The 13720-nt window shown below is 38.4% G+C and overlaps 1 protein-coding gene across 1 annotated transcript; it reads left to right on the top strand.

Moving 5' to 3' along the window:
• Positions 1 to 6: 6 nt before the first annotated feature.
• LOC111224317 (toll-like receptor 13) lies at positions 7 to 13684 on the top strand (the record flags this gene model as incomplete). Its single annotated transcript, XM_022748754.1, has 8 exons — positions 7 to 1258; positions 1640 to 1757; positions 3137 to 3373; positions 6617 to 6621; positions 7132 to 7182; positions 7615 to 10146; positions 10528 to 10645; positions 12025 to 13684. Coding segments are annotated over 8 exons (4560 nt in total), but the record flags the coding sequence as incomplete, so codon positions are not given.
• Between the last annotated feature and the right edge of the window lie 36 nt (positions 13685 to 13720).

The following is a 13720-nucleotide window of genomic DNA, read 5'->3' as shown; positions in this document are numbered from 1 at the left end:
TCAGCTCTAAAAGACTGTGTTTTCAAGGATTTAATACGACTGCAAGTTTTAAAGTTGCAGAGCAACCAAATGTCCGAGTTACATGGTGCCTTCAACAAATACCTGCCAAATCTACGCCAACTGCTGTTGAATCAGAATAAACTCACTGCCCTTAAACATGGAGAATTCAGGGGCTTACAGTCCCTCCAGAACTTGTCATTACATCACAATCAAATACAGCAACTTGATAAAAGGTGTTTCATTGGATTGATGAATGTTACCGATATTCAGCTACAGGAGAATCTTATTAAAATGGATGAAATAAACAAAGGTAGTTTCAATGATCTGATAAATTTAAGAAGACTGGAGTTGAGGGACAATTACATTAGATATGGAAACGATTCAACTTTGCCTCATGCACCATTTTCTCAGCTGTCCCATCTGGAGACATTAGGTATTGCTTTACAGCATGGCAAGGGGAAGTCTTACTTGCCTCACAACCTCCTGCAAGGTCTCACAAATCTGCGGGTTTTCAATACGAGGAACATTCAACTTTTAACCTTGCACAAAGACACGTTTATTTACACACCTCAGCTGCAAGAACTTGACATTAGCACAAATGAATTTAGGGATCTCTCTCCAGAGTTGTTTTCCCCAATTCCAAACCTTAAAAGTCTTTACATATCTAGAACAATTCTTGGGTCTCTGGAGTTTCTTGTAAATGCCAGCCTTTCCAAACTGGAGTTCTTGCAGGCGAGAAAGAATCAATATTCAGTTATCAGTGAGGAAATAATAAGGTCTGTACCAGCTCTTGTTTATGTGGATCTTCAGGGGAACAGTTTCAGGTGTGACTGCGATAACGCCTGGTTCCTCCAGTGGATAGAAAACAACAACCAAACACAAGTTTTTGATGCCTATAACTTTACCTGCAACTACCCTGTGCACCTTAAAGGCAAGGAACTGTTGGAACTCGACATCAGCTCCTGCTCAGTAGACATTGAATTCATCTACTTTATCTCCACCACATGTACAGTCCTACTGTTTATGGTGGTGTCCTTCACCTACCATTTCCTGAGGTGGCACCTGGCCTATGCCTACTACCTCTTCTTGGCTTTGCTCTTTGACACAAAGTATAAAAACAAGCAAGCTCCTAATCAGTATGACGCCTTCATCTCCTACAACACTCATGATGAGCCCTGGGTCGTCCAAGAGCTGCTGCCCAAACTGGAGGGAGACCAGGGCTGGAGATTGTGTCTGCACCATCGAGACTTTGAGCCAGGTAAGACTGCTGTTTACACCAGCTGTTAAATTAATGCCTTTCTTTGCTCCAGCTGAGCTTAAATGAGCAATGGGAGGCCAACAATGCAGCTAAAATAATGATACTATCAAAAGAGACAGAGTGTATGGTAGAGTAGAGGTTTCTTGATTACATTTAAAACAATTGTGTTGTTCAAGACACAGAAAGCCATTAATTTCCTATCTGTAAGAAGCTGTAATCTGGAAATCAGTATACACAAGAGTATAAGCTATTACATTGTGTACTTTCATTTATACACCAGCAGGTGTCACCATATTACTTTTTGTACTGCACTCTCAGAGGAACTCATGAAGAGAAAAGTGATTATGGTTTTTGTGGCTGACTGTTTTACCTTTACCTCAGGTAAACCCATCATAGACAACATCACAGATGCCATTTATGGAAGCAGGAAGACCATCTGTGTGATCAGTCGCAGATACCTTGAGAGTGAGTGGTGCTCCAGAGAGATCCAGGTGGCCAGGTAATGTCTCAGCTGTGTGATACATTAAGCTGATGTTAATCATCTATGCTGATATTGAATTAATATCTACACATTTATGGTTATCAGATCTTAAAAATATCTCCAACACCTTGTAATAACTGTCACCTTGAACACTGAAGTAATACACATCTTAAACCCAAGAGATGTTCAATTTCGAAAGTTGATTTCCTGTTAATGCAAACTCAAACATTGCTGGTGCAGTGACGTGGCTTTAATAACGCAAATTAATGAAAACTTACACATGATTTGGCAAGGAGGGAAAAATAAACCAAAAGCAGGAAGTGACACAGGAAGATGAACACAGCAGAGACTGTGCATGACCTAACAGTCTGGATAGGAGCAGCTGATTGGGGCTGTCTTAAATCATGAGAGATCTGATGAGGAAACTGGGATCAGGTGTGTGAGTGGGTGGGAAAGGTCAGATGATCAGGAATGAAGGGAAAGTCAGGGGAAATTGGTGGCTGGATGAGGGAATTGCAGTTGATGGAAATTAACAGGAAACACCAGGGGCCTGAGGAAGTGAGGATGTGGTTGAAGGCAAAGCCAAATAAGCAAAAGAATGGAGCAGGATTTGTGACTAATTCAAAATGGAAACGAAACCTTCTCAGAAACCACCCAAGACAGCAATCAAACTGAAAAGTCTGGTTCACGTGATTTTATAGGCTTCGCAGAAATGTAAGGTTAAGTAAGACTGACATGTAATAAGAGTGAGAATCTAGGGTTGTTGTTTTTTTAACTGACAAAAACATTACTACATTAAAACAACTTCAAGTCTTTAGCAGAGAAATTAAAGTCTTTTCAAATCTGATGATCTGAAGGCCAGTAACAGAAGTGATGCACCTCACATCTTGGGTCCTTACTCTTCTCTATTTTGCTTGTAGACCTGCTGTCTCTAAACATGCGGTCTGCAGTGGGACCTTCTTCTGCTTCTGCTCTGCTAAAAGTGTTGCTCACGCTACGCTGTCTGTGTAGAAAATGATAATAACAAAAAACTCTTGCTTTCTTTCTAAACACATCATGTCACATCACATCAACTAATCATTGACTAAACTTTGGTTTAGTTTAAGCTAACGCTAGCCACAGCTAGGCCTATCACGCAAGCTAGCTTTCACGTGATATAGCCTCTTAGTCTGGTTAAGAGTCCTACATCAGATTACAAAGCTAAAGTTAAGGAGCCCCCCAATGGTAACATTTCGTAATTATTGGGATTTTAGAAGCTGCTTTCATGGAAATTACACATTTTTAAGGAATAATATTAGTTTATAGTAAAACAGATGTCAGAAAGTCAGATGTAGGTTATGTGGTGACTGTGTTTCGCTTTTGTACGTTCTCATCCATCTTTTGTTTCTCCCGTCTAGCTTCCGTCTGTTCGACGAGCAGAAGGACGTGCTGATCATGGTCTTTCTGGAGGACATTCCCACCCATGAGCTGTCTCCTTACTACCGCATGAGGAAACTGCTGAAGAAGTGGACCTACCTGAGCTGGCCTCGAGCCGGAGAGCACACGGAGCTGTTCTGGGAGAAACTCCGCCAGGCTCTGAAGACCAGAGACGATCCGGGTGAGGACGTCTTCCAGCTCACTGTGGTGGACGCACAGTGGCAATAAGGAAGTACAGATGTTTACAGCTGTACAGCCAGTATAGTTCACTGGAGTCGTTTTGGACTTTTTTTGTTTTTGGCTTGTTTTAGGGGCTGTCATTACTTTTTAATACCACATGTTGAACATTTTTGAATACTTCTGCTATTCAAAGCTATTTATTCATCACCAAGCTTGAAATAAACAGCAATAACTGTATCTGTAATTGCTGTCTTACCTTAAAACAGGCATTTGTCCATCAACTGTTTCTATGCAAAACTATCCACCACTTCATAAAAATCCAGAGATCTGATGACATTGCTCCATGATAATAGCTAATTATGGAGGTTTTCCTCTTGACATATTATTTTCCACCCCTTCCTTTTGAAGTTTGTGCAGTTATGACACAAAAACAACTCCTCACATTGATCTCAGTTATTTTGGTTTGTTTGATATTTGATGATATTGCTCGGAAACCTCATACGACTGCACACACACACCAATTTGGGAACTTATGAGTAAAAATAAACATACAGTCTGTTTTATTTTGTAACCAGGCGGAACTCATTAAGACCCTAACCTCACAGAATTAAAACAATGCACTTCCCACCATGGAAGAAGTGTACATCATTGTGTGCTTTAGAAGAACCAGTCCTTTTTTTGTGGGGCGCTTGTATTGTTGTCATTGTTCGCAGTCTTTACAATTTACAGAGAAGTTCATACCTGCCACAGTGACACTATGAAACAAAACCACTGAATTATTTACTAATTTAAGGAACTATTAGTACATAAAATAGACCAAGAAGTGAAAAAGGGATTAGAGAAAACATTAACTTTCATAAAACATAATTTTCCCATGCTGAAGGGACCATGCTAAGCTACAGAGGGAAAATGGACAATTAATACAATTAATAAATTACACTTTTTTCTTTTTAAAAAAAAATAAATTAATGACTTGTCTTATTCTGTGAGCACAAAAGGACCACATATTTCTACACATGTACAAGAGTATTACATGGTTTATAGATATTTTTATACGTTATTAGATATTATATACATCAATATGTGAAATCATACGTAGTGATGAGAATAACTAAACCACAGCTGATTAATGAGGACACTGTGGTTCGAAGATTAAAATCCAGAGCCACACTAAAGTGGTCAGAAAGACACATTTTGACATCTAAAAAAAAAGTCCTTCTTCCTCCTGTAATTTTTACCAGATTCCAGCTACAGCCTAGAACATTTTGCTGACTCTTTAATAGTACAAATAAAGTTTCTTTTTCCTCAACAACAGAGGTTGGGTTTCTGTTGTGTAAAGTTAATGTTCCTTCAATGATGTTACTATTAACATAAAAGTAGGTCCACAATTAAAACCCTGTAAGGCCCACTGTTGCAATATTACAACGTCACATTTAACCTTCCTAAACAAAAAGATATCTGAATGTTTTCATAGACAATGGGTTTTATTGTTTATCCTCACAATGCTATTGGATAGAATACATGTTTATAGGTCTGGCCATCTGACCATGAACTCACACTACCTGCAAACTTTTCTCTGAGCTCATCTCCTTGTTTTCACTGGACTGGATTTGGCAAGATTCAAGTAAGTAAATTACCTGAAATATTTTTTTTTTGTGTGTGTTCATTACAATGTCTCAAACATGTAGATGTTAAGTTATTGTGGAAATCATTCATCAAATTTGATTTTGAGCTTGTTGTGTCTGTGTTGCAATTTTACAACACTGGGTCTTTGTGCTGGCTACAATGGCTTGTGCACCTGACACAGCAGCATTTAAAACTCCGTCTGCATCTAATGTATACTATTATGGGGCTAAACAGGCAGTCAATCCTGCAAATGAAGCCTGAGTTGTTCTGTATATATGTTCAGACAATGTGAGTACAAATACAGAAATTCTGCTCCCACCGAGGCCCAACGTTGCAATATTACGTTTTCCTAAAAACTTACCAAAATGTAAAAAATTCTAAAACACTTTTATTTGTGCATCAGATGCCTCCTACAACAACATCTGGAAGGTGAAAAAAGTTTTTGCTCATTTTTTTCTATGTCTGGGTTTTACAGGGTTAAAGACATACAGTAAGTGGTAATAATACTATATACTCAGTAAAGACTTGACATGCAGAGATTTCTGGATTTTTAAAAGTTGCTGGAGCTCATAGGCTACTGTTCTGAAAAACTAAAAGAACGTTCTTGGGATTTCAGAAGGACCAAAGACAAAAAGCTTCCTTGTCAAGCAGAAAAAAGAGACAAGAAAGCATGAAATTCAAATCCAATACTTAAAGTTCCTATAATCGATATTTGATATTTAAAATGGATCATTTTAGAATGATAAGTGAAAGGTGATGCTTGTAGTGATCAAACCACAGAGAATTATCATTCTATAACTCAACTCTACAAAGCATTTTAGCATCTTTCAGATATTGTTTTGGTCCTCTGGTCTAAAATGTTACTATTCTGGTTCACGCTACGTTTATGTTTTATAACGCATCTCTTTTGCCACGCTTACATCTGTTGTCCACACTACTCTGGATTTCAAGTGCCTAAAACGGAAACTTTTGGAATAGTTGCTGACCCCGTTTTAGTCTGAAAACTCCGGGGTTGCATTGTAGTTTGGGCAGGCAAAAACGAAGGACCTTTCGTGAGAATGTCGTAGACACCCATGGTCGCTCCCTGATACGGTCTTATCAGCCTCAACAGTGGTGAAAGCAACAAGAATGATGAATGACAAGTGTAACTAACCTTGATATCTTTGTCAGCAGCTGTTGCACAGTTTGTTGTTCCTCTTTTCTGGCAATTTTAGTCTGTAATTATCTTTAACTTATGCTGCGAAGAGGATCTCTGCCAAACTTAATTTGGTCGTGAAAATAAAGAATCTATCTATCTATCTATCTAATCAATTTGTGCAACTAACAAACTGCTGATTTACGCTGTTTACACTGGCTCATGCTTGCCCAGTGTACATGAATGGTCATGTAGCCTATGTTTGGGTTTTCAATTGTGTTGTATAGACAGAGATCATTTCTGCACTCCTAAAAAGATGAAGAACCGCTGCTCTAAATAAATAAATTAAATACTCTGTGAAAGCACGACATCATTATTGTCAATCGGGTTTCTATAAATGATATTTAAATAAAGTTACTTATTATAAGTAAAGCATGCTCAGTATATTCACTGATGCATACAAACTGTAGAGAGTTAATGAAGTATACTTTTTGTGTCTATATTTTATCTTGGTGTGCAGGTCCAGTATCTAGAAGTCCGCGAAGAAGAGGACGTGTATGGCTATTAGAGGACTGTCTCTTTGCTAGATTGCAGAAGTCATCACTGGACTTTTCAGAGGAAATGAAAATAACCACAGCTTCGTGGTATGACACATAAAGAGAAAATAAAAGAAGAGAATAAAGGCCAGACCAAAAATCTACATAACCATGTAGTATAATTGACCATAAGTATTTACAGAAATGCATTAATGTATGTAAAAAATGATAATGACTGTGAATTGAGCATCATGACAAAACTAAACAAGATGAATCCCAAACAAAAACGAACTCAGGAATCGGAAAAAAAAAACATCTCAAACAGCGAGCAACTCTCACTTCCTTCAGTTGATGTATGAAAATGAGTAAAGTGATGACTTGCAGATGAAAGATGTTTAAGCCACACAGCAAGACGAACACACTGGGTGGTATGTAGACTGACATTTTATTCGAACAAAGGAAGATAAAAAAGTTAAACTATATAAAGTTAAACTACAAGATTCTGTTGATATCAGATCAGTGATTAAGCAGCTTTTCTTTGTGCGACGCGGTAAGTATCAGAAAATATTATTTGCCATATGCTCACGAGGATGATTCTAACTCTTTGGTTTATTTGGTAATGCTTTAAAATGCAGCCTGTGATTTACCGGGTAATTGCAATGTTGTTTTCATTTTGTCACAAATAAAATAAAAAGGGATTTTAGAGGAAAGGTAGAAGAAAGTAAGACAACAATGACATTTTTAAATTGCATTTCTAATAATATTAAGGAGGCTGACTGAGCTCACATCTTATATGGTGATCATTTATTGTAGTGTTGTAAATTTTCTGTATTTATTGTGTATTACTGCCTCTGTTGGCCTTTATTTGTCTGTTTTTATTGAATTTCAGCATTGCTTTTTGCAGTTTTTATTCACTGATGGGAGTAATCACTGAGAAATTGCAATGCCTTATTGGTTGTACTTCACTTGTTCTTTTTAACAGAGACTTTAAAAATGGGTCGTGGAGTGAAAGAGAATGAAACAACGGCAACAGGAGGAAGAAAACAATTTCAACTCATAATTTTTCTCTGCTTGTTGAATATCAGCAGTTTTGTTGTTCCAGTCAGAGGATTTGCAATGAAGAATTGCAAAATCAGTTACAATATTGCCATATGCGCCCAGAATAAACTCAGAGCTGTTCCTCGAGATATTCCCTCGACAGTAGAGGGTTTTGACTTGTCTGCAAACAAAATTTCAAGAGTACAAATATCAGATTTCAAAAATCTACCAGTTTTGACAAAATTAGAACTAAATCGCAACTTCATTTCGCAGATAGATGGCGGCGCCTTTGCCAATCTGATTTCCCTCAAGAAGTTAAATCTAAATAATAATAAACTTGTTGAACTCAGAGAGGATCTTTTTAATGGTTTGAGCAACCTCACCGAGCTCAGGATTACTAGTAATCGCATCAGAGCTGTGGCGTCCACGTCTTTCAAGTCCATGATAAGCTTAAAGTTTCTGGACATTTCTCACAACAAACTGCACGACATAAGAAAAGTTCATTCAATAATACAGCATCTGCCGCAGCTACGAGAGCTGTTTATTAAAAGAAACGATTTTAACACTTTTCACTCGTGGGAACTGACAAACAGCTCACTACAACTTAAATACCTCGATTTGTCTCAGAATCCTATGACAGTTTTTCAGATCACTGCAGATGTTTTACCAAATCTGACCTGGTTTAATGTCGGTGGCTCTTCCCAGAAGATGAGATGGGATGTGCATAACAAGACTTTCTTTAGTCGATTGTCTACTCTTGATATGAGCGGGCTTCAAATGTCTTTAAATGACATGAAAACATTACTAGAGAGCGTAAACTCCTCACTAACGTCTCTGAGGATGAATGCAATGAAACAAAACCTTGCAGCGCTGATCAACATTTCCTGTTCCATCCCAACATTGTCCAAACTGCAACTCCGCAATTACAAACTCAGCTCTGTCAGTTCCCATTTGATTAAGTTGTGCATCAATGTAACTGAGTTAGATTTAGCAGTTAATCAAATACAAAACATCAGTGACAACACCTTCAGATCTATTCAGAGATTAAGGATCTTGAATCTGAGTCGCAACAACCTTTCATCTGTTCCAGCTGCCACGAGGAATCTACCGATTCTTCAAGAATTGGATCTGAGCTCTAATTTCATCAGCAAACTTGAATGTGACGATTTTGCCAATCAGACAATGCTTAGACAGCTCAACCTTTATCAGAATTCAATCTCAGCTCTAAAAGACTGTGTTTTCAAGGATTTAATACGACTGCAAGTTTTAAAGTTGCAGAGCAACCAAATGTCCGAGTTACATGGTGCCTTCAACAAATACCTGCCAAATCTACGCCAACTGCTGTTGAATCAGAATAAACTCACTGCCCTTAAACATGGAGAATTCAGGGGCTTACAGTCCCTCCAGAACTTGTCATTACATCACAATCAAATACAGCAACTTGATAAAAGGTGTTTCATTGGATTGATGAATGTTACCGATATTCAGCTACAGGAGAATCTTATTAAAATGGATGAAATAAACAAAGGTAGTTTCAATGATCTGATAAATTTAAGAAGACTGGAGTTGAGGGACAATTACATTAGATATGGAAACGATTCAACTTTGCCTCATGCACCATTTTCTCAGCTGTCCCATCTGGAGACATTAGGTATTGCTTTACAGCATGGCAAGGGGAAGTCTTACTTGCCTCACAACCTCCTGCAAGGTCTCACAAATCTGCGGGTTTTCAATACGAGGAACATTCAACTTTTAACCTTGCACAAAGACACGTTTATTTACACACCTCAGCTGCAAGAACTTGACATTAGCACAAATGAATTTAGGGATCTCTCTCCAGAGTTGTTTTCCCCAATTCCAAACCTTAAAAGTCTTTACATATCTAGAACAATTCTTGGGTCTCTGGAGTTTCTTGTAAATGCCAGCCTTTCCAAACTGGAGTTCTTGCAGGCGAGAAAGAATCAATATTCAGTTATCAGTGAGGAAATAATAAGGTCTGTACCAGCTCTTGTTTATGTGGATCTTCAGGGGAACAGTTTCAGGTGTGACTGCGATAACGCCTGGTTCCTCCAGTGGATAGAAAACAACAACCAAACACAAGTTTTTGATGCCTATAACTTTACCTGCAACTACCCTGTGCACCTTAAAGGCAAGGAACTGTTGGAACTCGACATCAGCTCCTGCTCAGTAGACATTGAATTCATCTACTTTATCTCCACCACATGTACAGTCCTACTGTTTATGGTGGTGTCCTTCACCTACCATTTCCTGAGGTGGCACCTGGCCTATGCCTACTACCTCTTCTTGGCTTTGCTCTTTGACACAAAGTATAAAAACAAGCAAGCTCCTAATCAGTATGACGCCTTCATCTCCTACAACACTCATGATGAGCCCTGGGTCGTCCAAGAGCTGCTGCCCAAACTGGAGGGAGACCAGGGCTGGAGATTGTGTCTGCACCATCGAGACTTTGAGCCAGGTAAGACTGCTGTTTACACCAGCTGTTAAATTAATGCCTTTCTTTGCTCCAGCTGAGCTTAAATGAGCAATGGGAGGCCAACAATGCAGCTAAAATAATGATACTATCAAAAGAGACAGAGTGTATGGTAGAGTAGAGGTTTCTTGATTACATTTAAAACAATTGTGTTGTTCAAGACACAGAAAGCCATTAATTTCCTATCTGTAAGAAGCTGTAATCTGGAAATCAGTATACACAAGAGTATAAGCTATTACATTGTGTACTTTCATTTATACACCAGCAGGTGTCACCATATTACTTTTTGTACTGCACTCTCAGAGGAACTCATGAAGAGAAAAGTGATTATGGTTTTTGTGGCTGACTGTTTTACCTTTACCTCAGGTAAACCCATCATAGACAACATCACAGATGCCATTTATGGAAGCAGGAAGACCATCTGTGTGATCAGTCGCAGATACCTTGAGAGTGAGTGGTGCTCCAGAGAGATCCAGGTGGCCAGGTAATGTCTCAGCTGTGTGATACATTAAGCTGATGTTAATCATCTATGCTGATATTGAATTAATATCTACACATTTATGGTTATCAGATCTTAAAAATATCTCCAACACCTTGTAATAACTGTCACCTTGAACACTGAAGTAATACACATCTTAAACCCAAGAGATGTTCAATTTCGAAAGTTGATTTCCTGTTAATGCAAACTCAAACATTGCTGGTGCAGTGACGTGGCTTTAATAACGCAAATTAATGAAAACTTACACATGATTTGGCAAGGAGGGAAAAATAAACCAAAAGCAGGAAGTGACACAGGAAGATGAACACAGCAGAGACTGTGCATGACCTAACAGTCTGGATAGGAGCAGCTGATTGGGGCTGTCTTAAATCATGAGAGATCTGATGAGGAAACTGGGATCAGGTGTGTGAGTGGGTGGGAAAGGTCAGATGATCAGGAATGAAGGGAAAGTCAGGGGAAATTGGTGGCTGGATGAGGGAATTGCAGTTGATGGAAATTAACAGGAAACACCAGGGGCCTGAGGAAGTGAGGATGTGGTTGAAGGCAAAGCCAAATAAGCAAAAGAATGGAGCAGGATTTGTGACTAATTCAAAATGGAAACGAAACCTTCTCAGAAACCACCCAAGACAGCAATCAAACTGAAAAGTCTGGTTCACGTGATTTTATAGGCTTCGCAGAAATGTAAGGTTAAGTAAGACTGACATGTAATAAGAGTGAGAATCTAGGGTTGTTGTTTTTTTAACTGACAAAAACATTACTACATTAAAACAACTTCAAGTCTTTAGCAGAGAAATTAAAGTCTTTTCAAATCTGATGATCTGAAGGCCAGTAACAGAAGTGATGCACCTCACATCTTGGGTCCTTACTCTTCTCTATTTTGCTTGTAGACCTGCTGTCTCTAAACATGCGGTCTGCAGTGGGACCTTCTTCTGCTTCTGCTCTGCTAAAAGTGTTGCTCACGCTACGCTGTCTGTGTAGAAAATGATAATAACAAAAAACTCTTGCTTTCTTTCTAAACACATCATGTCACATCACATCAACTAATCATTGACTAAACTTTGGTTTAGTTTAAGCTAACGCTAGCCACAGCTAGGCCTATCACGCAAGCTAGCTTTCACGTGATATAGCCTCTTAGTCTGGTTAAGAGTCCTACATCAGATTACAAAGCTAAAGTTAAGGAGCCCCCCAATGGTAACATTTCGTAATTATTGGGATTTTAGAAGCTGTTTTCATGGAAATTACACATTTTTAAGGAATAATATTAGTTTATAGTAAAACAGATGTCAGAAAGTCAGATGTAGGTTATGTGGTGACTGTGTTTCGCTTTTGTACGTTCTCATCCATCTTTTGTTTCTCCCGTCTAGCTTCCGTCTGTTCGACGAGCAGAAGGACGTGCTGATCATGGTCTTTCTGGAGGACATTCCCACCCATGAGCTGTCTCCTTACTACCGCATGAGGAAACTGCTGAAGAAGTGGACCTACCTGAGCTGGCCTCGAGCCGGAGAGCACACGGAGCTGTTCTGGGAGAAACTCCGCCAGGCTCTGAAGACCAGAGACGATCCGGGTGAGGACGTCTTCCAGCTCACTGTGGTGGACGCACAGTGGCAATAAGGAAGTACAGATGTTTACAGCTGTACAGCCAGTATAGTTCACTGGAGTCGTTTTGGACTTTTTTTGTTTTTGGCTTGTTTTAGGGGCTGTCATTACTTTTTAATACCACATGTTGAACATTTTTGAATACTTCTGCTATTCAAAGCTATTTATTCATCACCAAGCTTGAAATAAACAGCAATAACTGTATCTGTAATTGCTGTCTTACCTTAAAACAGGCATTTGTCCATCAACTGTTTCTATGCAAAACTATCCACCACTTCATAAAAATCCAGAGATCTGATGACATTGCTCCATGATAATAGCTAATTATGGAGGTTTTCCTCTTGACATATTATTTTCCACCCCTTCCTTTTGAAGTTTGTGCAGTTATGACACAAAAACAACTCCTCACATTGATCTCAGTTATTTTGGTTTGTTTGATATTTGATGATATTGCTCGGAAACCTCATACGACTGCACACACACACCAATTTGGGAACTTATGAGTAAAAATAAACATACAGTCTGTTTTATTTTGTAACCAGGCGGAACTCATTAAGACCCTAACCTCACAGAATTAAAACAATGCACTTCCCACCATGGAAGAAGTGTACATCATTGTGTGCTTTAGAAGAACCAGTCCTTTTTTTGTGGGGCGCTTGTATTGTTGTCATTGTTCGCAGTCTTTACAATTTACAGAGAAGTTCATACCTGCCACAGTGACACTATGAAACAAAACCACTGAATTATTTACTAATTTAAGGAACTATTAGTACATAAAATAGACCAAGAAGTGAAAAAGGGATTAGAGAAAACATTAACTTTCATAAAACATAATTTTCCCATGCTGAAGGGACCATGCTAAGCTACAGAGGGAAAATGGACAATTAATACAATTAATAAATTACACTTTTTTCTTTTTAAAAAAAAATAAATTAATGACTTGTCTTATTCTGTGAGCACAAAAGGACCACATATTTCTACACATGTACAAGAGTATTACATGGTTTATAGATATTTTTATACGTTATTAGATATTATATACATCAATATGTGAAATCATACGTAGTGATGAGAATAACTAAACCACAGCTGATTAATGAGGACACTGTGGTTCGAAGATTAAAATCCAGAGCCACACTAAAGTGGTCAGAAAGACACATTTTGACATCTAAAAAAAAAGTCCTTCTTCCTCCTGTAATTTTTACCAGATTCCAGCTACAGCCTAGAACATTTTGCTGACTCTTTAATAGTACAAATAAAGTTTCTTTTTCCTCAACAACAGAGGTTGGGTTTCTGTTGTGTAAAGTTAATGTTCCTTCAATGATGTTACTATTAACATAAAAGTAGGTCCACAATTAAAACCCTGTAAGGCCCACTGTTGCAATATTACAACGTCACATTTAACCTTCCTAAACAAAAAGATATCTGAATGTTTTCATAGACAATGGGTTTTATTGTTTATCC

This window comes from Seriola dumerili, unplaced genomic scaffold, assembly GCF_002260705.1.
Source record: "Seriola dumerili isolate Sdu_G_001 unplaced genomic scaffold, Sdu_1.0 BDQW01000129.1, whole genome shotgun sequence".
In the NCBI taxonomy this organism is placed as follows: Eukaryota; Metazoa; Chordata; class Actinopteri; order Carangiformes; family Carangidae; genus Seriola; species Seriola dumerili.
The sequence above is the reverse complement of the archived record's forward strand: the minus strand, read 5'-3'. Positions and strand labels throughout refer to the sequence as shown.